General features: G+C 43.2%; 1 protein-coding gene across 1 annotated transcript; it reads left to right on the forward strand.

The window, feature by feature from the left end:
- Positions 1–1,127: 1,127 nt before the first annotated feature.
- On the forward strand, positions 1,128–21,230 carry ALKBH3 (alkB homolog 3, alpha-ketoglutarate dependent dioxygenase). Its single transcript, XM_034062648.1, has 9 exons — positions 1,128–1,206; positions 2,972–3,084; positions 4,159–4,193; positions 5,134–5,181; positions 7,245–7,348; positions 8,547–8,635; positions 10,334–10,543; positions 18,244–18,342; positions 18,828–21,230. Exons 1-9 carry the CDS (start codon positions 1,131–1,133, stop codon positions 18,918–18,920), a joined length of 867 nt encoding a protein of 288 aa, XP_033918539.1. The 5' UTR covers positions 1,128–1,130; the 3' UTR covers positions 18,921–21,230.
- Positions 21,231–23,939: the final 2,709 nt, after the last annotated feature.

Consider the following 23,939-nt stretch of genomic DNA (forward strand, 5'->3'; position numbering starts at 1 on the left):
GCGTAAGGGTCAGTGTGGGCAAGGGTCTTGTCTCAGGGGGTGTTGTAATGAACCAATGTCCACAGAAGGGCCGCAAAAATGAGCTGAGGGATGCAGTATCTGTCCTGTGAGGAAAGGCTGAGAGCGTTTGGGGTGGTTCAGCCTAAAGAGAAGGCTCCAGGGAGACCCTAGTGCAGCCTTTCACTTAAAAGGGGCCTATAGGAAAGATGGGGAGAGACTTTTTAGTGGGGCCTGTTGTGGTAGGATGAGGGGGGATGGTTCTGAACTAGAAGAGGGAAGATTCAGGCTGGGGGCCTATAAGGATGCTGGGGAGGGACTCTTCATTAGGGACTGTAGTGATAGGACAAGGGGTAATGGGTTCAAACTGAAACAGGGGAAGTTTAGATTGGATCTAAGGAAGAAATTCTTTACTGTGAGGGTGGTGAGGCACTGGAATGGGTTGCCCAGGGAGGTTGTGAATGCTCCATCCCTGGCAGTGTTCAAGGCCAGGCTGGATGTGGTTCTGGGCAACCTGCTCTAGTGGAAGGTGTCCCTGCTCATAGCAAGGGGGTTGGAACTGGATGAGCTTTAAGGTCCCTTCCAGCACAACCCATTCCATGATTCTATTACCTTTTGTACGGCTGAGCTTCACAAAACTGCTTTGGCCTCCCTGATCCCTCTGAAGTTGTCACTCCTCTGATCCCAGTGGTTCATGTGCCTTCTCCCTTTCCTCAAGGTCTGTACGCTCTTAGGGAAGCACTGGTGTTCCTCGCTATAGGCAGTTCTACACTGACTGACTTTTCACTCCCTTGCTTGGAAATAAGGGGGAAGGAGTTCCATAGCGTGCCTGCTGCTGCTGCAGAACGGGTTCAGCACCGAGTGAGGGCTAATTCTGGTGTCCCTTTACAAACGCATACTGCTGCTTTCCACTCGAGGGGCAACAGGGGTGTAATTTACACAGTTAAAAGCAGTCTCCTCCCTCGAGGTGCCACGTTTTGAACAGAAACCCTTTCATTTCAGCTACAGAGACCCCCCTGTGCGGGGCCGGTCCTGCCGGTTCTTCGGTCCCTCAGCCGGCAGCGGAACCCCCGGCTCGGGCTGCGGCTCCGGCGGAGCGGGCGGGCGCTGCACCGGGAGGCTGAGGCAGCGGCATGGCGGACAGGAGGCAGCGGGCCCGTGTGCAGGGCGGCTGGGCCGGCCCCGCGGCGTGCAAGGCCCGGAGCACGGGTACGGAGCGGAGCGGCACCGGGCTGTGGTGAGCGGGGCCCGGGCTCGGTGCTGGGCTCTGTAGCCGGTGCAGCGGAGGAGCGGGTCCGGCCTGCAGGGAAGCGCTGGGGTTGCCTTGAGCAAACAGCGCTGGGAGCGGTGTGGGCCGGGGCGGAAAGTGACCGGTGAAGCCTGAAAAGCCTCTACAAGGCCGGGTGGAAGTTTGGGTCGCGGAGCAGAGCAGCGGCGTGGTTTGGGTGTGCGAGTTCGGGGCTCCGAAGGCTCCCGCGGGCATAGGGAGGTCTGGAGGTGTCTGACTGCGGTGTCATGGAGCGGGAGGCCTGGCTCGCTGAGGCAGCTGATGGTCAGGGGTTCAAACACAGCGTTAAGGTGGTTTCTTTTGCTGGAGGACTCAGGTTTGTGTTGGAGGGGACCTTAAAGCTCATCCAGTTCCAACCCCTGCCATGGGCAGGGACACCTTCCACTAGAGCACCTTGCTCCAAGCCCCTGTGTCCAACCTGGCCTTGAACACTGCCAGGGATGGGGCAGCCACAGCTTCTCTGGGCACCCTGTGCCAGCACCTCAGCACCCTCACAGGGAAGAGCTTCTGCCTCAGAGCTCATCTCAGTCTCCCCTCAGGCAGGTTAAAGCCATTCCCCTTGTCCTGTCCCTACAGGCCCTTGTCCCAAGCCCCTCTCCAGCTTTCCTGCAGCCCCTTTAGGCACTGGAGCTGCTCTCAGGTCTCCCCTTCAGGAACCTTCTCTTGTCCAGGCTGCCCCAGCCCAGCTCTCCCAGCCTGGCTCCAGAGCAGAGCTGCTCCAACAGGGACTGGTTTGTTTTGTTTTGTGAATGTGATCAAACCACCCTATTCCATTTCCCAGACTACAATACCCAGTAAACCTCCCATTTCTCTGCAGACTGAGCTGGATTTTTTTAACTCTGAAAAAAGTCATTATTTTTACTTGTACAGGAAGCCTGTGAGCTTTCTGTCACGTGTGCATTTCATTCCACCTGTTCCTAAGGGGGGGTCTCCACGCAGCCTTCTCTTCTCCAGGCTCAACAGCCCCAACTTTCTCAGTCTGTCTTCATACAGGAGGTGCTCCAGCCCCTGATCATCCTCGTGGCCTCCTCTGGACTTGTTCCAACAGTTCCGTGTCCTTTTTATGTTGAGGACACCAGAACTGCACACAATGCTCCAGGTGAGGTCTCACGAGAGCAGAGTAGAGGGGCAGGATCACCTCCTTTGACCTGCTGGTCACGCTCCTTTTGATGCAGCCCAAGTGTAGGCCCTTGCATTTGGCATGGTTTTGTGTAAATAAAACACATAAAATGATTTGCCTGAGTTGCTTTTCTGTACTTTTCTCCCTAGTTTCAAAATCTTATTTTAAGTATTTTTCTCAGAGAAATGCCTTTTTGTTACCTAAAGAAACCTCAAAAAAAACCCATAGAGGGGTTTAGCTGCTTGGAAAGATTTCTCCTGGTATGTAATAGGTGTTCATGGTAGAACTGGAAGGTTCTAGATGCATCCTTTCTGATAAGATGATGATTTATGTTTTGCTTTTAAATAACATATATATATAATATATATATTTATATATGTATTAAAATTCCAGTTTCTGTGCAGCTTTAACTTCTATGTAATGTGGGTTTGGTGTGACCAGAGTCTCTGCCAAACAGAGCAATACTTTAAAGAATGATTCCACAAATTTCTTCCAAACTGTCATTTTTTGTATGGTGGAATTCTGTTTCATGGGATCCTCTTGTTTCCTTATCCTCTTTGCTTTAGCATCCAAGGCACCTGTTGCCAGCAACCTTGTCCCTGCAGACACCAGACCAGCATGGGTGAGGAAAGATCAGCCTCACACTCAGAAGCAGTTTGTATTTGAAAAGCCATCAGAGGTAAAAAGTACATCATAACGAGCAAAACCTCGTCTTTTTTAAAGTACAAATGATAGGAATCATCACACTTGAGGTTATAGTTTCATGTTTAAAGGCTATTTAAAAACTCAGCTGAGCTCAGCTTTGAGTTTCTACCAGGCAGTTTGTAACTGCCTTACATATATGCAAACAGAAAGTTACATCCCCTCTTTTTAGCCTCAGACTTTTTGTTTCATTGTGTACCTGTTCATAGCTACTGTTTTTCAGAGAGCCAAAAGAATATGTTATCCTAAATATTCAGGATGGTGCAAGGATTTGGAGTCTTTGTTTTTTTCCCTCAGTTAGGATATCTGTCTTATTTGTTACAAGAGAGGAGCGTGGGGTTTGTTTGTCTATAAGACACAGTGTTTGAAAGGCTGTCTTCTTGGCCTGGAAGGATTATAGATGGTCGGGAAGATTCTCTTACCCTGTGGCAGAGCTTTGGTATCTATATAGTTCTGTATTTTGACCCTCTTGCTTGCTTGACTCAGAAGCTCCTGCATCTCAGCACTGAGCTCAGAGAAGTATAGATCCCTGAGACAGCCAGAATGATAATCCAGGCTGGATTAAACTGTTGTGTTTGGTTTTTGTTCTAACAAAACCCAGCTATCTCAGCCTGTGCAGACAAGTGTCAGCTCTTAATGTCTGCTCTGTCTTGTGTTTTGCTCATTGTCTGAGGCCTGGGATTTGTTTATCCCTCCTATAATTGCTCTAGATTTTTACTTCCAAATGTAAGGATAAGATTTTGGGGGGTTAGAGTTGATGAATAGCAAGTATTGTAATGATCCAAGTAATTTAGAAATTAATGTCCTTTAGGGGGCAGTTGATTGTTAAAAATCACTGCAGGAATAGCTGCATTTAAGAGTTTCTGGGGCATAGAGGGAGTCATTGAGACATGACTGCTTACCAGGTGTCCAGAGGTAGGTTTGTCTCACTGACATATCACTATGCAGCTATATAGAGTCACTAGAGACTGCAAATAGTTCTAGTTTGACTAGAACATGCCAGGTGTTTTAATGTTTAATGTTCACCATCTCTTGTCTTGTTCTCTTTCAGGTAGAGTGCAGAGTTCCTGAAGCAGGTGTTATAGAGTGAGTATGCTGCTGACTTAACTGGCCTTTTGTTGGTTTTCTGTCTTCTGAATCAGTGGGTATCTACTGGAGAAGAATTCCTTCTCCACTTAACTACTGCCATGCCTTTGGAAGAAATGCCAGTAGATAATGTGGACTTTCAGCCCTTTTATCCTGAACTGAGTTTGTAATAATGAGAGTCCAAGTCTGGGTAAATGAGTTTTTACATGTTTAGTGTAGCTTTATAAGCCAGGAAGAACAAACAATTGGGCATTCTAGATCAACAGAGCTGCAAATATGTCTCTTTTGGTTGGCAGTATATGTTTTCGTAGAACAGTCCCTGTGTAAGCTATGCTGGAGATTACTGTTATTCAGGAATACAGCTGGTATGGCAACTCAAGCAGCACTTCCTTTGAAGGTTTGGAAAAGTAGCTGCTAGTAAGTGTCATAGTGAAGCTATTCATAGATCACTTACCCTTTGTGTTGAAACGGGGATCATCTCAGAATAGCTTTGTCATGAAGTGTGACAGTGTGGTGGTGTATGGTTAAGTTACAGACTTTGGAAATGAAATTTGCCTCAGTTTGATTATCTTTAGGTAGAGTTCTCTTAGTGTGACTACAGACACAAACATAGTGGTCAGGGTGCAGTCCTGTATGGTTGTCTCCTTTAGATTCCCTTTGACATCCCTCATTTACTCATCTCTAGCACCCTAAAACTGCGTATTGAGCCTTTGGTGAAATTAGAGTGAGAGGCAGGAAGTGCACACAAACTCATCTGCTTCCTCAACACCCCCCTTGTTGCCTTACTCTGACCCTTTCCCTTTCACTTCTCCCCTCCCCTCCTGTCCTCAGAAGATTTTCCATAGTCCAGGTTTACAACAATTCTAGCCCATGCTGCTCAGTGTAACATAATTTCTTATTGTCAGTCCATCTAATACCTCTTTCCTTTCTACATCCTCAGCAAGCCTGGTGTGTATGAGCTCAGCAAAGTACCAACTGGCATTTCTAGGTAAGTGGGTGAAACCTGGTAGCTACTGCAGGAAGATGTGGTGATACTCAGCTTTCCGAAGCCTACTCTGTAGAGTGTTGTGACTCCAGCAGGTGCACGTTGCCCTTCCTGTGTGTATTCTGTTTAGACTACTTCTGGAATTACTTTGAGTATGAACTTAACATTCAGGGTGTACTGCATCTGATCTTCTCATCCAGAATAAGGAGAAGGAGCTCTGTCCATATGTTTTAATTCAGAGTAAGTTGCTGCTTGAAATTTGCTAAGAGTTTCTGTATTAGCAAGTGCCTGATGTCTGTGTTGTGTTGTTAAGAGATACCAAAACCTTTTAGCTATAAATTGAACTTGTTTTAAATTAATCTAACAAAGCATTTAACATCAGGCAGATTGATAACTTTAGTGCTGTCCCTTTTGCTTCCATGCTATGCCTTCATTATTTCAGCTTCAGAACACTTCAAAACAAAACCTGCTTGTTCTGTGATTCCTCCTAACTAAAATGCACTTTATTTTACTTGCTGACTTAGCTGCAATATCAGTATTAATCCTTTTCTCCTGAATTTGATAGATTTTAGTAATAGTGGAAAAAACACCAAGGATATAGTATCTTTTTGTGCACTTATTTCAAAGCTTTCATCTTGGTTTCTTCTCAAGCTATAAATAAACTTTTATACCAGTTTGAAAAGTAAAAGCTTTAACCAGTTGGAAAGAGAAAAGATCAAGAGCCAGCTGGGATATTCTGTCATTTCTGGAGTTTGTTTTTGTAATATATTGTTGGAATATATACATTTGTGGAAAGTTAATAATGATTTTAGTACTTTTGCTATGTATCCTTACTGTAATGTCTTTGAAGCACTGAATACATGTGAGAGTAAACTCCTGTCAGTGCCATTCCTACTCTGCAGCCTACCACAGGGGCTGGAATTTTTTGAGTGCTGCTCTTAGTATAGCCAAAATACACACATGAAAATGTAAAAATAAGGGAGGTTAAATACTCCAAGGTTCTTGTGCTTGGAAAAGAGAGGGTAGGATGGCAGTAGTGAGTAGCATGAGGATGGTGAATAGAGGGCAATCATTTACTTCTGTTGATTTGTAGTACCATAATCAAGGCTATCTGATTATCTCTTCATCAGGGACTGCAGTGCTAGGACGAGGGGCAATGGGTTCAAGTTTTAACAGAGGAGATTTAGATTAGATCTTAGGTAGAAGTTCTTCCCTGTGAGGGTGCTGAGGTGCTGAGGTGCTGGCACAGGTTAGTGTTAGGGTTCTCTGTTAGGGGAATTTCTAGCTAAGTGACCCTGATCAGAGGGCTGGAGCATCTCTCCTATAGAGACAGGCTGAGGGAGCTGGGCTGGTTAAGCCTGGACAAGAGAAGGCTCCTGAAGGGGAGACCTTAGAGCAGCTCCAATGCCTAAAGGGTCTACAGGAAACCTGGAGAGGGGCTTTGGACAAGGGCCTGAAGGGACAGGACTTTAACCTGCCCGAGGGGAGACTGAGCTGAGCTCTTAGGCAGAAGCTCTTCCCTGTGAGGGTGCTGAGGCGCTGGCACAGGGTGCCCAGGGAAGCTGTGGCTGCCCCATCCCTGGCAGTGTTCAAGGCCAGGTTGGACACAGGGGCTTGGAGCAAGCTGCTTTAGTGGAAGATGTCCCTTCCCATGGCAGAGTTGGAACTGCATGATCTTAAGGTCCTTTCCAACCAAAACCATTCTGTGATTCTAATTTATCAGATGTGAAGTAAATAACAAGCAGAAGAAAGCCATTTTTTACACAGTATATGGCTGATTGTGAGACTCATAGTCTGTTGGTGGTGTCATAGGTTTTTATATGTTTTAATAACCAATTAGAAGTATTTAGTGAGGGGAAGAGTCATCAGGAGCTCCTGCTACCATCTGTTCTTTACTTCATACCTGGTTTTGGCTGTGGTCAGAAATAGATACTGGGCTTTGCCTTTTTCTTCTGATGCATTGCAGCCATTCTTAGCTCCTTTGGGGGTCCTAGAAAACAGAATATGTTATCAAAGCATCTCTGTAAGTATATATTCCTTCCATCTTTTCTTTATCTTTTTCTTAGGATTCATTTGATTCCTGGCTTTATTGACTCAGACCAAGCAGATTGGATGTTTGAACAGCTCCTCCAAGACATACCCTGGGGTCAGCGAACTCACATCAGACAGGGTAAGGAGTGTGTAGACCAACTTTTCAGGTCATTCCAGGTCACTTCCATACCAATATCCATGCATTATTTATCACTGGTTTTCTGTTCACATATTACCACTCCTACACATTTCCTTCTAGGTTTTTGATGTGCATCTGAGGAGTACTGCAGCTTATTTTTCACTCTTAGCACCATGTTCATATTGCCAATTAAATAAGATATTTCCAAGTTAAAATTGCCTATCTTAAAAACGTTTGCATTTTGCTGCCTCCCCTGCCATCTCCAGTTCTTTTTCCCACTCTTTTTTGAGATGAAGCCTGTACTCCATCCCTTCATGCTGTCTCCAAGTGATGCTGCAAAATCTGTATTCTTTGAGGTTTCTGTCACCAGGACTAGTTTTTGCCTCTCTCACTTATAATCCCAGCAGAGCAGGTTTCTTTTCCCTTATCTTTGCTTATTAGGTCCAGTATGCAGGAAGTGAAGAGGCTGCTATTCTGGATTTATTCACTAAGGGGCACCTGTTACAGCTAGATTTCTCTTCAGTCAGGAAAGGATGTAAAATAATGTATCAGAGTAGCTACTGGACAAGGCTGGGAAATGTCTTCAACATCTGTATTTACATCAATATTTGCTTTCAATAAAGGTACCATATAATACAGAATATTACCTGTGAAGCATGAGAAATAGCTACCAAGATAGTCTTTTCAGAAGTTGAAAGTACTTTTAACTTGGTTTCAATAGAGCACACACATATATTGGGCCTACAAGGATGTTGAGGAGGGGCTCTTCATTAGGGGCTGTGGTGATAAGACAAGGGGTGATGGATTTAATCTGAAACAGGGGAAGTTCAGGTTAGATATAAGGAAGAAATTCTTTACTGTGAGGGTGGTGAGACACTGGAATGGGTTGCCCAGGAGGCTTTGTCCCTGGCGGTGTTCAAGGCCAGGTTGGATGGTGCCTTGAGTGATACGGTTTAGTGTGAGGTGTCTCTGTCCATGGCAGGGGGTTGGAACTGGATGATCTTAAGGTCCTTTCCAACCCAAACCATTCTATGATTCTATGATTTGACAAAATATTACTTCTCCAACCTTGCTGCATTCTGTTTCTGTAATGCCCATTGGTGCTGCAGTCCTTCCCACTTCATCTTTTCATCATCTTTCAGTTTTCAAGCCTTTTGATAAGGCAACTGAGAAGGTTTTTCCGTTTTTCATTGTTTAGATGTATCTTTTGAAGAACCAAGGCTTACCTCCTGGTATGGGGAGCTTCCTTACAGGTACTCCAGGATAACAATGCAGCCAAACCCAAATGTATGTATATATTTACAGTTTTCTTCTGTTATAATCCACAGAGAAATCCTTTACAAATATTCAGACACAAGAATTCCCTCTATCTTCTGGTTTTATCTGGAGTATTAGCATTTCATTTGTAATCAGCAACAGATTCCAGTGGACCATGGACAACTTCATAGAACAAGTGTTAATGAGTCCCATGCTGAGAATGACATGATTTAGTTGCTCAACATTGGCAAAAGGAAGTTATCAGTCCGGAGTTTAAAGTTCTGCTTTTGAGTTATTGTAGCTTTGGACAAAACTCCAAATTGTTCTGTGTGACCTACTCAATGTGCATTTGTAAGGGAGGGCTTCAGCCTAAGAGCTCATCTTCAGTCTCCCCTCTGGCAGGTTAAAGCCCTTCCCCTTGTCCTGTCGCTGCAGGCCCTTGTCCAAAGCCCCTGTCCAGGTTTCTTGTAGCCCCTTTAGGCACTGGAGCTGCTCTAATGTCTCCCTGTAAGGAGCATTCTTTTCTCCAGGAAGAACCAGCCCAGCTCCCTCAGCCTGTCTCCAGAGCAGAGGCACTCCAGCCCTCTGATCAGGGTCACTTAGCTAGAAATACCCCTAACAGAGAAAGATGCTATGTTGGGGCTCCTGCAGTGTATCCAATAGGTTATAAATCCTTTAAACAATGGGTAAGTACGGTAAGAAGGTGGTGCAGATTCAATTACTAGAGGTGGATACTGGGATATAGTTCCTGCTGCTTGTATCTTCTTCTGCCAGTGAAGCACTGGGAGATTTGGAATCAGTTCTTTATCCTCTCGATAAATTTTTTTTTCTTATATAACAGACAAAACTTCTGGCCTGCACTGGCTTTGGCTTTTCTTCTTTTATATAAACTTATGTAGCACTTAAATGCACTCTGACAGATGAAAGTCGTGATGTAGGTTTGTAACATTAAATAATGATTCACTGCACTTGACTTACACAGGAATGCACAGAGCTGCTGGGGGCCATGGGCACAGCAAGATGTTAGCAGAGGGAAGGATGAAATCCAGGACTTGTGACACTGGTTTTGAGAACCATTGAATGTCAAAGTCTAAACCCCAAGAGGTGATGACTTGGGCTCAAGAAGCAGCAGAGTGGGGACAGAGGACTATGCTATGACATTGTTAGGCAAACTGTTGTCTCTTGTTCTGTGACAGCACATGCAGCAATTGAGATCATTTAGTCACTGATTACAACTTTCTGGATGATCTATGCCTATCAGCAATGGCCAAGTAACTCAGATGTTATCAGCTATCTGTGTTAAACTCCTGTAGCTTGACAAGAAGGGTAAAAAGCCAGGTATGCATGGGAGAGTTGCACACTTTTTGTGTTAGTTAAGAACTCCCAGTGTTTATCCATGGTCAGTTCAAGCAGATTTTACTCTATGGACTTTCTCACCTTTCAGTTAATTGGGGTGGCTGGCTATGTTACTTACTACAAATGGCAGACTGGCTTCATAGCTTTCAGAGATGATGTAGTATTGAGTGATAGGTAACATGCATGTTTTGCAGAAAACCCATTCTTCAACTTTACTGAAAATATAAATAGAATTATTTGGGAGCACTTGTTTGGTTTCAGGTCTATTGTGATTAAAGTACAGTGTATTTTGTTTTCCCCTTATGTTCTTATGTTACCCGCTGATGGCCTTCTTTCTTTGTATTTACCCTACTCCTGCTGTGCTGATTACAGTGGCATCCTCTGCTGACCATGCTAAAGGAGCGCATTGAAGAGTTCACTGGCTACACCTTCAACTCTCTTCTCTGCAACCTCTACAGAAATGAGAAGGACAGTGTAGACTGGCACAGTGATGATGAGCCATCACTAGGAAAAAATCCTGTCATTGCCTCCCTCAGCTTTGGTGCTACCCGGACCTTTGAGATGAGGAAGAAACCCTCCCCTGTGAGTGTTCATATCACATTGAGAGAGCAATATAGTTACTAAATATGTTTAGTATTTTCACCCTGGTTAGTGAACTGAATTACTGGAAGTGTTTAATAGTAGTTAATAAAAGCACAACTGGTGAAGTTCTGTGGACTAAGCATAGGGATCGGAAATCTGTTGCATGGAATGTGATGTCTTGAGAATGGGAATGGGACCACTCTAATAATGTGCAGTGAAATTGCAACCTAGGCACTCTTCTCCACAGATAAGGGCCTTTTGTGTTACTTAAAATGCAATCAGTGATGATAGAAGGGAACTTTCACTGTGTAAATGAACCAAAGAGTTGATACCATTTTCTTCATCACTGTGTAATGCATAGTGTAGGTGGGATGAAAAGTAGCTCTGACTGCTCTTGTAAGTAAAAATCCTCTTAATAATATTTGCATTTTGGCTTGTGTGTGTTCAGATTGAGAGTGAGTGAAGGAAAGAGCGTGTTTCTTTTCCCTAAAATATTGAGAATACAAAGAAATTGTCTGAGCAGCCAGGGATCAGGTTAGGAAAGATAAGGCCCTGATAGGATTAAAGCTGTCCGGGACAGTAAGGGCAATAAGAAAAGCTGCCATAAGTACATCCAGGATAAAAGAAAGTCTAGGGAAAATGTGGGCCCAATGTTGGGGCAGTCCCATGCACAGTTATAGTCTGAATAGAGACTGGATTAAGAGCCTCCCTGAGGAGAAGGACTTGGTCATGCCAGTTGATGAGAAGCTCAACATGATTCAGCAGTGAGTGCTTGCAACCCAGAAAGCCAACCTTATCATGGGCTGCATCAAAAGGACTGGGAGCAGCAGTAGGTCAAGGGAGTTGATTATCCCCCTTGGCTGCATTCTGGTAAGACACTCCCCTGTCCCCCCTCCAACCACCCCCCTGCAGTCCTGTGTCCAGCTGTGTGGCAACAGCACAAGAAGGATGTGGAGCTGTTGGAGGAGGTCCAGAGGAGGCCATGGAGATGCTGTGAGGGCTGCAGCAGCTCTGCTCTGGAGCCAAGCTAAGACAGTTGGGCTGGTTCTGCCTGGACAAGAGAAGGCTCCTTATGGGGAGACCTTAGAACAGCTCCAGTGCCTAAAGGGGCAGACAAGAAATCTGAGGAGGGGCTTCTTGTAAGAGCAAGTAGTGACAGGACAAGGGGGAATGGCTTTAATCTGACAGAGGGGAGATCTAGATAACTGTCGCATCCTACTTCATAGACTAAACACAGATCTTTACTTTGATAAGGAGGCATGTGTGGAACATCCTTCCAGGAACTACTTGGCAATTCAATACAGAATACTCTTTCTAGATAAAACACTGTGTTTGGGAATGCTGTGTTTACAAGCCAACTAAATACTTAGATTTTGCAGTTGGTATTTATCCAAGTAAAGGAATCAAATCACACATTCATGTGTTGTGAATACAGGCCTCATTTTAGGGTATCCTGCTTCAGGTGTCTTTTCTGCATGTGTAGGCTTTGAGAATGTTGGGACAGAGTTTGCTGTCTGCTTATAGTGCTATTTATTCTGAGTGAGTAATGCAGAAAGGTGATGATTATCAGCCTATTGGATAAATGTATGCTGACAAGCTGAAGTCTGCCCATCCAGAGTCACCTTGGTCAGCTAGCTGTGATCAGAAAAGGTCAGAATTTGATCCAGAAAACAATCTGTATTTTTTACCACTTCTCTAAGTTGTAAATTATGTTGGCTGAAGTGAATTTAATCCCCGAGCATGAGATCACATAACCAGTGCATTATGTCAGCGGGCATCAGTGCATTATGTCACTGGGCAAAGCATGAGTAAGTATGCTGTGATGATAACACAATGTCAGCTGGAAAGCTCAGTTCCTCTGGGAAACTGTAATTGCTGCTTAGATTAACTTCTAGAAGTACATGTGCTCCCCTTCGATTTATCAGGATCAAAGCCACCTAGGTTTCAGTATAAACTTTGCAGTTTCCCTCTTAAAAATCAAACCCAGTTCTCGAGCAAGGTGTCTTTTTGTTCTATTTTCTGTAAAGACACCACTATGAGCAAAGGGGGAAGCTGTCTGTGCCATTCATAACTCGCTGCCTTCTTTGATCTGTAGAGCATGATTTCTTCCATTTTCTTCCTAAGATTGATGATTTTCCATAGGTGTATCCCTCAAGCTCTCCACATTTTATTTCTTCAGTGCCTCTGACCTGATCTTTCTGCATCTTCCTACCTATGAAGTGTATTACTTTTGCAAGTGTGCTATACTTGTTCCTAAGGTATGATCCCCACGTGCAGGGTGATCTTTGAATAAATTGCTATTAACTGCATCCTGTGCCTGAAGGAATTCATACTTAATGTTCACATGGCACACATTGTGTCTTCTTTGCACAGTCCTAAAGCCTGCAGCTTTCAGAGAGCATCCTATGACACTTCATGCTTTGCCAAGTGGGAGTTACAAGAGGCTTTGATGGAAATTACAACCTTTCAGGCCATACCGCTGAAGAAGTGATTTTCATACTCTATTGTAATGCAGCATTCTCCCTTTTATTAAGAGAGTTCAACGTAGATATTTGATCGTGACTTTGTTCAAAAGCAAGTTAGAGGAAGAAGAATGTACTCTAGGGAAAAGGGATTTGGATTAACAGTCATCACAGGCAGCCAGGTTCTCCCTGGTTTGTAATCTGCCTGTATCAGTACATCAGGTTTGCCACGATTAGTTTTCACTAAGGAGGAAAAGGGGAAGAAAATCCTTATCCCCTCAAAATTAAACCTTTTTGAGGGCCAACATTCCAGTATTTAAAATTCTAGAATTTCAAAGGCCTTAATTTTCCTCTGTTCATATGCTTTTAAGTGTTTTGAGATGAAAGATGGAATGATGCAGTGAAAATACAAGACGAAAAATACTGTGATAGAAGCTCACTGTGAATAAATGTTACTGGGAAAAAAGAGAACTAAAGTGGCTGCCTGTGTGTGATCACGTACTGGGTACAAAACAGTATGTACCACCAGTCAGGTAATGCCTTGTGGGGCTATTGAAGAACACCAGATCACAGTGTTCAGAGACTTCTTGTCATGTTGCAATTATTTTCCATATTGTATCTTGAAGTGAACTTATTAGAGAATAAAATCCTCTTTCTCTAACTGCAGAGACAATCAGTACTATTGATTGGTTGGTTTTTGTTAGTTAAGTGCCACCGGATTTGTTCAATGGTGAGGGGAAGGAAAGGTGCAGTCCTTTGTTTTCCTTTTTGGTGAGTGCTGTACTGGATGAATAAGTGTTCATCATATAGTAGGTGGTAAAGGCATATAGAGACGTACGTAACATATTTGCATCAACAGGCATCCCTTGTGAATAAGTAGAAATAATTCTTACTCAGATCTCAGCCTGATCTGTGTGAAACAAGCTACAAATACATTTGGGGAGTTAAAATCCCCACTGGAATTAAGGAGATTTTATGGAAATGAACATGATACCAGAAACTTTACACCCTGGAGCTGGTTTTTTTTTTGAGCATTCTTTCTTCTACATACTGCCTTTTCTGTTTATTTGGACCCGTTGTGTGGTTGTAGCTGATGTTTTGCCTTTGCTTTAAATGGTTTCAAGGGTTTTTTGGATGCTTGGTACACCCAAGTCTTCAGTGAAGTTATCTGGTTTGCTTTAAATGGTTTCTAGGGTTTTCTGGATGCTTGCTTGATAGATCCAAGCCTTCGGTGAAGTTATCTGGTTCCTTTTATTTTCTGCTTCTAGTAAATTACTTAATCTTTTTATTGCCTATTTGTTTACCTCCCCCCCCCCCATCGCTGTAGCTCCTGCCTACACTGAAACCAAAAGATGAATGCTTTGGTTTAGAGCTGTGATTCATACACAATCCACACTCAGTGTATTGGTTTAGTCAATAAGTCCTCTCTCGTGCTTGCCCGCAGCATGTGTCACCACTGCATCATGACCTTGTCCTGTTCTTCACACGGCCTCAGGTCCCACGTCCCACTCATACATGACACAGTTGTCCTACTCTACAGGTATTGATTTCACCTAGATGAGAAGTTGGGTCTTTAGGATACATTCTCACTGTCATTTGTAGTATTACTTACTCTATTCAACTCAAACAATGTCAGGTTATTTCATGAGGTGTTTCTGGAAGCTGAGTGTGAAATGTTAGTTCAGGATGAAGGATGATGTTTAGTGTCTCACTAAGCTCCCACATCCCACTGGGAGTTGCTCTCTAACAAAGGTCTGGGTACCATAAGGACACTATAAGGTGCAGTTGTGCAATGAAGTGCTGTGTGAACTGTGGAAGGAGTTAGGAAGCCAGCTGTCAAGTTGCCCTTCTTCCATCTGTAACCAAGGAAACTGGTGAGTGCTGGGAAGGGAGGGAGATTCACAAGTGTGTTAGATAATAACAGGATGTTCATGATGTTCTGAGAATCAGCCTTCAGATGGGTCTGTCCTTCAAATGAAACACTAAACCACTCTGTCCTTGAGTAGCTATTCTAGCAGAAGTTAAAGATCTCTCAGTACTTTTGCAAACAGCAGAAAAATAACCCTTCATGTCCCAACAGGCCTAATTTAAGATGAACATGGGAGTATATGGAGCACAGTAGAAACAGAGGCCTGGATCAGGATTAAACTTTCAGACTGGTGTTAAAGAGACTTGCAGACAGCAGTGGCTGCAGAGGAGGAGTGTTTTCCTCCAATAGTGGCAGGACTTGGGCAGTTATAGACAAGCAGAGAGGAAGATGTGAATGCTTTAGAGCTGGCTTGCAGGCTGCTAGGTCAGCTGCAGAAAGGCTGGAGGAGTTTAAAGATAGTCCTGTGTAGGCAGGGAAGTGGATTACGTGGGGAAAGGGCAATATAACTGATGCTTATTCTTACAGAATCCATAAAGAAAAGAGCTGCAGTGAGGATTTCATCAGAGGCAGTGAGAATAAACAGGCAAAATCCAGAAGTATTGATTGATGAGACCACTTTGTTGTGGAGGAGGTTGTTCCCACAGCTGGAGGTAGAGGAATAAACTGGAAAAGGGGGATGCAAGCAAGAAGGAAGTCTGAAAAATAGGAGATTAGGAGTTTAGTATGGGGGATTTTCTTTATAATAGGTAAAGCAGAAGACTGAGAGCCAGCATTCTCCATGAAGGCAGCTGACTTTAGCCTTTGAAACTAATTTTTGCATCATTTGCATGTATAACCTCATTATTATTTATACATTCTTCTACAGGATGTTTCCATTTACTTTTCCTTATAATAACACTATCCAGAACCCACTTCCTGCTGCTATTTCAATACGCTTGCCTGAGACCTAAGAAACAAACTTAGGTGATTGATATAGATTTATACTAGATAAATCTTTAACTACTTTCTTAACCTTCTTGATTTTGATGCCATGTTAAGAAAAATTAACCTTGATGGGATCCAGGAATACTTACAGACTTTATATTAACAGCTTCCCATCAACTAATGCTGACCTTTCCTCACTTATTTAATGTAGCTACTTGAATTAAGCATACAAAAGAAGTTCTAACTAGTGTACTTAGACAGTGTAAAGTTTGGATTGTATTCGATGTGCAACTCAAGATTCTCATATACTAAGAAGCAGAACAGTTGCTTTACTAGACCCATTCTTGGAAGCATCTGGTTTTGTAATACATATATAGAGTTATGAATTGACCATATAAAAGTTACCTGATGTATTTCTTTCAGTGGTTGTTACCAATATTTAAAGAAAAATGGTATTTTCTTTAGATATCAAGAATAAATTTCCTTCATAAACTTCTTGATGTCTCAAACTCAGCTGGGCTTTCTCTATGTCTGACATCAGCTCTACAGATGAGAGTTCTGGAAGGAGATTGGATGGACAGTATTAGTAACAACATCTAAGACAGGAAAACCTATTTGCCTGACTTTGCCAACTCTGCAAAACCAACTGACATCAAAATCTCTTCTTCTAAGTAAAACTAAGCTCAGAGATGTCACATTTAAACCAGAAGGTAACTGGGTTTCCATACTGACTTGCTAAGACAATAGGATGTTTTCTCCTACATCATTTATCCTTTTTAATCAAGATGAGCAAGAGATAAAAATAAGTCCACTCTTCATCCACAGACTGGAATGATGTAATCCTGTGAAACAGAAAACAGCCATGCAATGGTATTTCTCTGCCTTTCATCACCAGTCATGTTTATAATGCCTATTTTTGAGGGATTTTGTCCTTGTTTCCTCTGAAGTTTAAGAAAACATTTTTGGCATTCTACCTTACATTTCATAGAGCAACATAAGGGCTAATAATTCTAGGAGCTTGAAAGTATGTTTTGCATTGTCCTTACAAAGAATATCTGTTACAAGGGATTCTGAGTACCTTCAACACTCCCTGATTCTAAAGGCTCAGTGAGCTTAATCACTGGTACAGACCTGGGCCCTTGGCTGTCCCCAGGAAATGCACAAATACACAATCGACAACCAGTGCTGCCAGTTGCACCAGCAGTATTGAATAGCCTTGCTCTGTCACACTGTGACTTGTGGTCCCAGACTTGAGCAGAAAGGGTAATGGTGTGACAAAAGAGTGAATTACATCAAATGATGCTTTATATTAACAGGAATTGATTTGATCCCAGCTGAGCTCTTTTGCATTTTAGAGGATTTGCAGTTGTCTTGCTGTCTGTGTCTCTTATAGGCACACACACTTCCAGTTCTGAAAATCATGGAATCATACAATGATTTGGGTTGGAAAGGACCTTAAGATCATCCAGTTCCAACCCCCTGCCATGGGCAGGGACACCTCACACTAAACCATGGCACCCAAGGCTCTGTCCAACCTGGCCTTGAACACTACCAGGGATGGAGCATTCACAACTTCTTTGGGCAACCTGTTGCAGTGCCTCAGCACCCTCACAATAAAGAGCTTCTTCCTTATATCTAACCTGAACTTCCCCTGTTTCAGTTTAAACCTGTTACCCCTTGTCCTATCACTACAGTTTAAGTCCAGGACATAATTTGCCCAGCAGCTGATACTTTACCTCCTTATTTTGAGCTTTTCAGCAAGCCATGAGCTACAAAAAAGACAAACCTGCATCAAGTTTGGCCACTGCACAATTAAACTTGGCTAACTTAGTTAAGCAGTTAGTGTTTGTGCTTTGAAAGAGTTGTGCTTCATCTGAAGACTTAATAAGTTCACCAGTTATTTGTCTTCTATTTGAGCAGTCTGTTTTGTTCAGTGATGATACAATTTAAGACAATTTATTTTACAAGGAAGAGGAGATTTCTTTGGATAGGAAAAGTTCTTCATCTAACAGATGATAGTAACAGGTAATGTCCAAATCAAGACAAATTCCTAACAGGAGGAAGATGTGTATTTTCGATGAAGTAGTAAACTGCTGGGATCAGGGAGGCTGTTGCAGAATGATGTCTCCACACACAACTCTTTATTTCAGGAGTGGATGTTTCCAAAAGGTTTGCAGCCTTTGCATTGGATGTAGGAACTTGTTGTTGAACTCAACCTGTATTTTACAGGTAGTGAGATACAATGGCTTCTTTCATCCTTAAAATGCTCAGCTCCTGAGCTCTTTATGGAATATGGTGGCAGAGAGGTTTAGTTAGACTTCTTGATCTCTTAAGAGCTCCCTTTCCTCTTCTCCCATCACGGCTTTGTTGAGCTCTGCTATAGAGGGCTGGTTTTCTACCAAATGCACTTGCCTGCTTCTTAAGTGTCTAATGTTTCTTTTTAGGAAGAGAATGGAGACTATACTTATGTAGAAAGACTAAAAATCCCACTTGATCATGGGACTCTGCTGATGATGGAAGGAGCTACCCAGGAGGATTGGCAGGTAAGAACTCCTTGACACAGTGCTTTACTTGCAATGCAGTTTTCTCAATATGCATGAGGCACTCCCATAGAGGTATGGGACATTCTGCTTCCAGTGACACAAGCTGTTTCCCAGCCCTTTAATACTTCTTTCAGAGCACCCACCTAAACAATGGGTTCTCTTTCAAGTCCTAAGCGATGTAATGGGAGTCAGCTCAGAAGTTCCAGCATTGAAGTTCAGCAATGAAGGTTGCAGCCTGCGGCTGAAAAGAGCAAAATCCCTTTAGGAACTTGGAATATAGAAAAGTTGCAACTTAATTTAACAACTCTACAATAATCTATAAGAATCCTTTGTTTTCAGTGGCTCTGAGCAGTCAGAACATGAAGCTTTTGCTTTCCTGAAATGTTAATAAAAAGCCATCACAGGAAATGAAGGTTTTTTACCTGGATTTTAAATACACAAGCTCATGATTTGTTTGTTTGTTTTTCCCTAATCTCACTTCACAGCATCGGGTGCCTAAGGAATATCATTCTAGAGATGCAAGGATCAACTTGACCTTTAGGATCATTTATCCAGAACCTCATGGAGTTTGGAAGTGAAGAGACACTTTGGGCATGGTTGGATATAAACCTATAGCAGAGCCAGGACATCAGATTGCTACAGACTTAAAGGAAGCCTTACAGGAACAGAGTTCTTCCATATATCTGATGGGCAGAAGAAACGGGATTGTGAAGATGTGTGACAATCAAAAGCTGCCTGTGTTATGTGGACAGTGTTGTTTTGTTTTCAGAAGTGATAGGATATTAAATCACAGGCTTGAAGTTCATTCGCAGTGATCATTCTTAAAAGAACACAAAGCTCATAAAAGATCTGAGAGGTACCAACTGGAGCAGAAAGGTTCAGTGGGCAATTTTGCACTTTCTCTTGTCTTCCCTTTACCCCAGTTGGTAATCTATGTTCTAAGCAACAACAAGACAGGATTCTTTTATGTAAAGCCAGCTGTATGTACTGTGTGTACAGAACTAAGAAAGCTGTATTACACATTTCACCAAGGGGTAGGGTGTTGCTTTGTATTTGTAGGTTACAAAGTTCTTTCCAGTGAAGCAATCCATTTCATTATTTATATGACTACTTGAACTATAGTAATGTCTAGTGGAACAGAGGCTCAAGGCTCCCTTCTGCTGTGCACTCTGTGGTCAAGCTTTACTGTAAACTGTTTGTCCATGTAGACAAAACAAAGGCAAACAATGGAGGCACCTTAGCCATGAGCCTTATCAGCAGGTTAAAGCTGCCCATAGCTTGAGCATTAACAGTCCTCCTCCATCCCTGCTGGCTTAAAACTGCTACCTCTGTGCCACAGACAGGAAAAGAGACACAAAGAGATTGAAAACATCACTTGCAGAGTTTGCTCATCAATTCTTAGCTTCTTTTCTGGTTTTATTTATAGCACAGCTAAGTTGTAGCTTCCGGTGATTTCAGGTGGGACAGGAAAGTCAGCGTCTCTAAAAATTAGTCTTGTGCTGCCAGATTTGATACCCAGAAGAACTGGTCCAAAGATTTGGGCCCAGATTATTGTCATCACCATGTAAGTCAGTTGCAAAGCTACAGTGAGTATAGTAGCATCAGGTGCAGCACTCACTCTGGTGCTGCTGCTCTTAGGTTAATGCATATTGCATTAAAGAAGATTACTTGGAGTGTTATCTCTCAATCCTCTGCTGTTACAGAGAAGCAGTCAGCAGCTCAGACCTGATTCTAGGCTGATTTGCTGGATTTAGTTGGCCTGCTCTAGAAAAGTCTCACCAGTGAGCTGATGACTCCTCTACAGATGATAAGTCTGTTATGTTGCCTACATGGTGAAACTGCAGTTAAGTGGTATCCACTGTACTGGATCAAAATGTAGGTTTGGTATGTCTTCATTTTCTGCCTGAGGCAGGATCTAAGCATGAGTCAATACTCTTATGCCTTGTTGTTAAAGCTTTGTCCCTCATCAGTGCAAGAATAAGTTGGTGTGTAGAAAATGTCTGTATTTTCTTAACCAGCATTTGCTATAGTTTAAAACTGTCGTTTGCTGAGAGCAGGCAAGTTATCAATACTTAGTTATGCCTTTGTTTTAATGTTATTGATGACCTAAAGGACAGGGTGATGAGCCATTTCAATCCCTGTGCTCTGAAATGGGGCAGAATCATTTTCTTTGTGTATCAAGACTCCAGAAGCAGCTTCTCTACCTAAAGCATTATGCACCTTTTGAAACAGTTTATTCTAAAATGAATGAATGATATTGGAAGGCTTACTTTGTTATCTGGGAATGGTTTCACTTTCATCCCAGTTTGTATAGAAATATGGTTTTGGACTATAGGTAATGTTAATACACTGCTTTTTAAGCTAAGATGTGGGCTCTGTGGTGTATCTCCTGAGAACTGGCATTGAAGGAGGCAGATGCTTCTTCCACGTTTACTTTCTTTGGGTAGCTGGAGTTTTGTGTGCATCCATGCACGTGTGCCCAGGTTTGGCAGTCCTGACAGTGTCCTTGTCCATAACCAAGGGACAGTACTAATTCCAGGTATTCTGACAAGGCAACACTTTACCCTTTATGGGTTCATCCAAGCTACATTTATTTACACTGTGTTAAGAGCAGTCATGCTGCAAGAATGAGTAGGAGATGGGGACTAGATGGAAACTTTAAACCCCCAAACCTCAACTGCAACTCGATTGAATTCATTGAAGCTATGGCACTTAATGGAGTAGTAGGGCCCTGGAGGCTGATAGTGTTGCAGAAGAGCAGTGTTTCATGTAACTTTCTCAGTTTCAATGTAGAATGTTAGCAAATTGTGGTTTAGTTGCTTTACTTCCTGTGATGTGGGAGAAGACCAAGGTTTCCTCCCCAGTAATAAAGCAATTTGTAAGAGAAATGCTATATCCCATGGAGCTCTCTTGGGTGATACCTTTTGTTGCTGGTGTCTGCTGTGTTCCGCTCGCTCATGTGTCAACTGTGCTGCTGCTTACATCCAAATCTGGTTGACAGTGGGGAGAAGGCACGTGGCATCCTTCCTCCCCCCGTCCTGTGTGCAAGGGGAACAGTTGGCCTAGAGGTCAAGTTTCTTTGTCAGCTGGGAACTTGTGGGTCCTTCCTTCCTCCCCCCACCTCCTCCCAAAAAAGCTGCCTAGCCAGGGAGCAGCAGATTGCAACCTCCTGCCTGCCGGAACAGAGGAAATGGCTTAGAGCAGAGGAGAGATTCCAGCCCACATCTCCCCAGGACATCTTTCTGCAGGGAGAGTTTTCCTTTAGGTAGAAGGACCCTGAATGCTGCAAGTGCTCTGAGAGTTCTCATAATGGATGTGTGCAAAAGTGAGATTTGGCAGGGGGTTGGAGATAGATGATCTTTAAGGTCCCTTCTTAAAGAGTCTGTGGGAAGTCTTGAGCCTGGTGGTGTTCTCATGGCACCTATAGATCTCACTAGAGACCAGAGCAATTGCTGGTGCTACTGTTGACCTGTTTCTGCTGTTGGAGTCAAGTGCAGATGGTAATGTATTTAGAAGGGAAATATGCATTAGGTTCTGTTCTTTAACTTCAGGATAGGTGGAGGAACCCCTTCTCTCATTACATGGATTTGAAAGCAATCCTTCTAAAAATGCTTCCCAAGAGATGTTCCTGTTATAAGGATTTCTTCCTTCCCAGCACTGTTTTGACAGGACAATATTCCTGGCCAAAAGCCTTTTGAAAAGAAGGTTTAAACTCAGATACATTACATTAAATTAAAGCAAAATACATTGTTTATCTGAAAACAAAGGTTTATCCTTACACAGAGAATTTGGGGATGGGGACTTGCTTGGGGTTTTTGGTTTTGCTGTTATCACCAGACTCATTAATCTAAGCACGGTGGAATTTGTCCATACAAAACAATGGAGCAGGTGCTAAGAGCTGCGTTGCCTACAAAGTTCCTCTGAATTTATTTTCCACATTCCTTATATTCTTCCCATGTCTCCTAAACTACCTGTCATAGCCTTTTCCTTTCACCTCTCCTTTGTTCCTATTTATCCCTAGTTTCCTCTCATGTGTTCCGTGCTGCAGGTGTGGTGTGGAAGATCTAAACTGGGAGTTCACTTTTTTTCCTGTTTCTTCATTCAGAAGTGTCATTTTCCAGCAGAGAACATGTGTCTTTTCCAAGAACAGCTGAAAAACTGCATTGCTCAAAGCTCTTCATTGTCTGTGGCTTTCAAACAGATGGAGTCTGCTGGATACCCCAGTTAAGATTCCCTTTCCTCAAGCAACCATCACTAAATAGAACAGCCCTCAGGCTTGATGGTGAGGAGAAGATGAATGGAAGCTGCCTTTGGTGAGAATGGATGGTGCCTGCCACCCTGAAGGAACATGTAGGATGGAGCTGTCCAGAGAAAAAGGGCAACTGGTTCCATCAACAGCATGTAACCATTTATTTAACACCTATATTAGCAATTATATTATTGATTAATCATACTGGTGGCAGGAATTGCTGCTTGCACTGATCATTTAATCACAGAGCACTTGAATATTCAAGCACTAAGTTTTGATGAGGTTAGAGTAGATCTGATTGAATACTGTGCTGCTGAGCCACACCAGGTTGATCTGAACACAGGCCATTTAATATCAGTAGCAAAGTTCTGTCATTTATCTTTGGTATTTCTTCTTTTCTAAGGGGAAAAGAAAATCTTCAGGATTTTCAGTTTTGATGAGCTTTAAAGCCATGGATAATGTTATTCCTCCTGTGACAGATTAATTCTAGCTATGTATTTTCCACTTGTCAGGAGTGATGAGCTTATTGTAGCTACATATAGTAATTTACAGCTACAGTAGTAATGTGGAAGGAGATGGAGTGCCAGGAAGGGGTTAAGAAACCTGAAGTTTCATACCATAGTGCTGGCAAAGTGCAGAAGATTGTTCTACTGGGGTTTGGGATAGAAGAGGTATGATAGGTGCTGTGAATCCATAATGCCTCCTTCTCAAGTGCTGCTACTATTGACTGAGCTGAAAAGCATTTAACACCCACTTTGCCTTTTCTGGTCATAAATCTTTTCAAGAGGGGATAAGAAACTTACCTCACTGTGTTTTGTTTTCAACGTGCTGCTTTTCCATCCTTGAGGTTTCCATAGCAACCTGAGCCATTTGTTTAAATTGGAGCTCACTGTCCTGTGTTCCCTGCACCAAACTTTACTTAGAATTCATAGAATCACAGAATTCCAGACTGGTTTGTGTTGGAAGGGACCTTAAAGCTCATCCAGCTCCAACCCCTGCCACAGGCAGGGACACCTTCCACTGGAGCAGGTTGCTCCAAGACCTGTGTCTAACCTGGCCTTGAACACTGCCAGGGATGGGGCAGCCACAGCTTCTCTGGGCACCCTGTGCCAGCGCCTCAGCACCCTCACAGGGGACAGCTTCTGCCTAAGAGCTCATCTCAGTCTCCCCTCGGGCAGGTTCAAGCCATTCCCCTTGTCCTGTCCCTACAGGCCCTTGTCCAAAGCCCCTCTCCAGGTTTCCTGTAGCCCCTTTAGGTATTGGAAGACTGTTACAAGGTCTGTCCTGAAACTTGAGCTGCACCAGTGAGGAGCAGGGAATCCTCCTCTCCCCACTTCCTTCCCAACAG

This window comes from Melopsittacus undulatus, chromosome 4, assembly GCF_012275295.1.
Source record: "Melopsittacus undulatus isolate bMelUnd1 chromosome 4, bMelUnd1.mat.Z, whole genome shotgun sequence".
Classification (NCBI taxonomy): domain Eukaryota; kingdom Metazoa; phylum Chordata; class Aves; order Psittaciformes; family Psittaculidae; genus Melopsittacus; species Melopsittacus undulatus.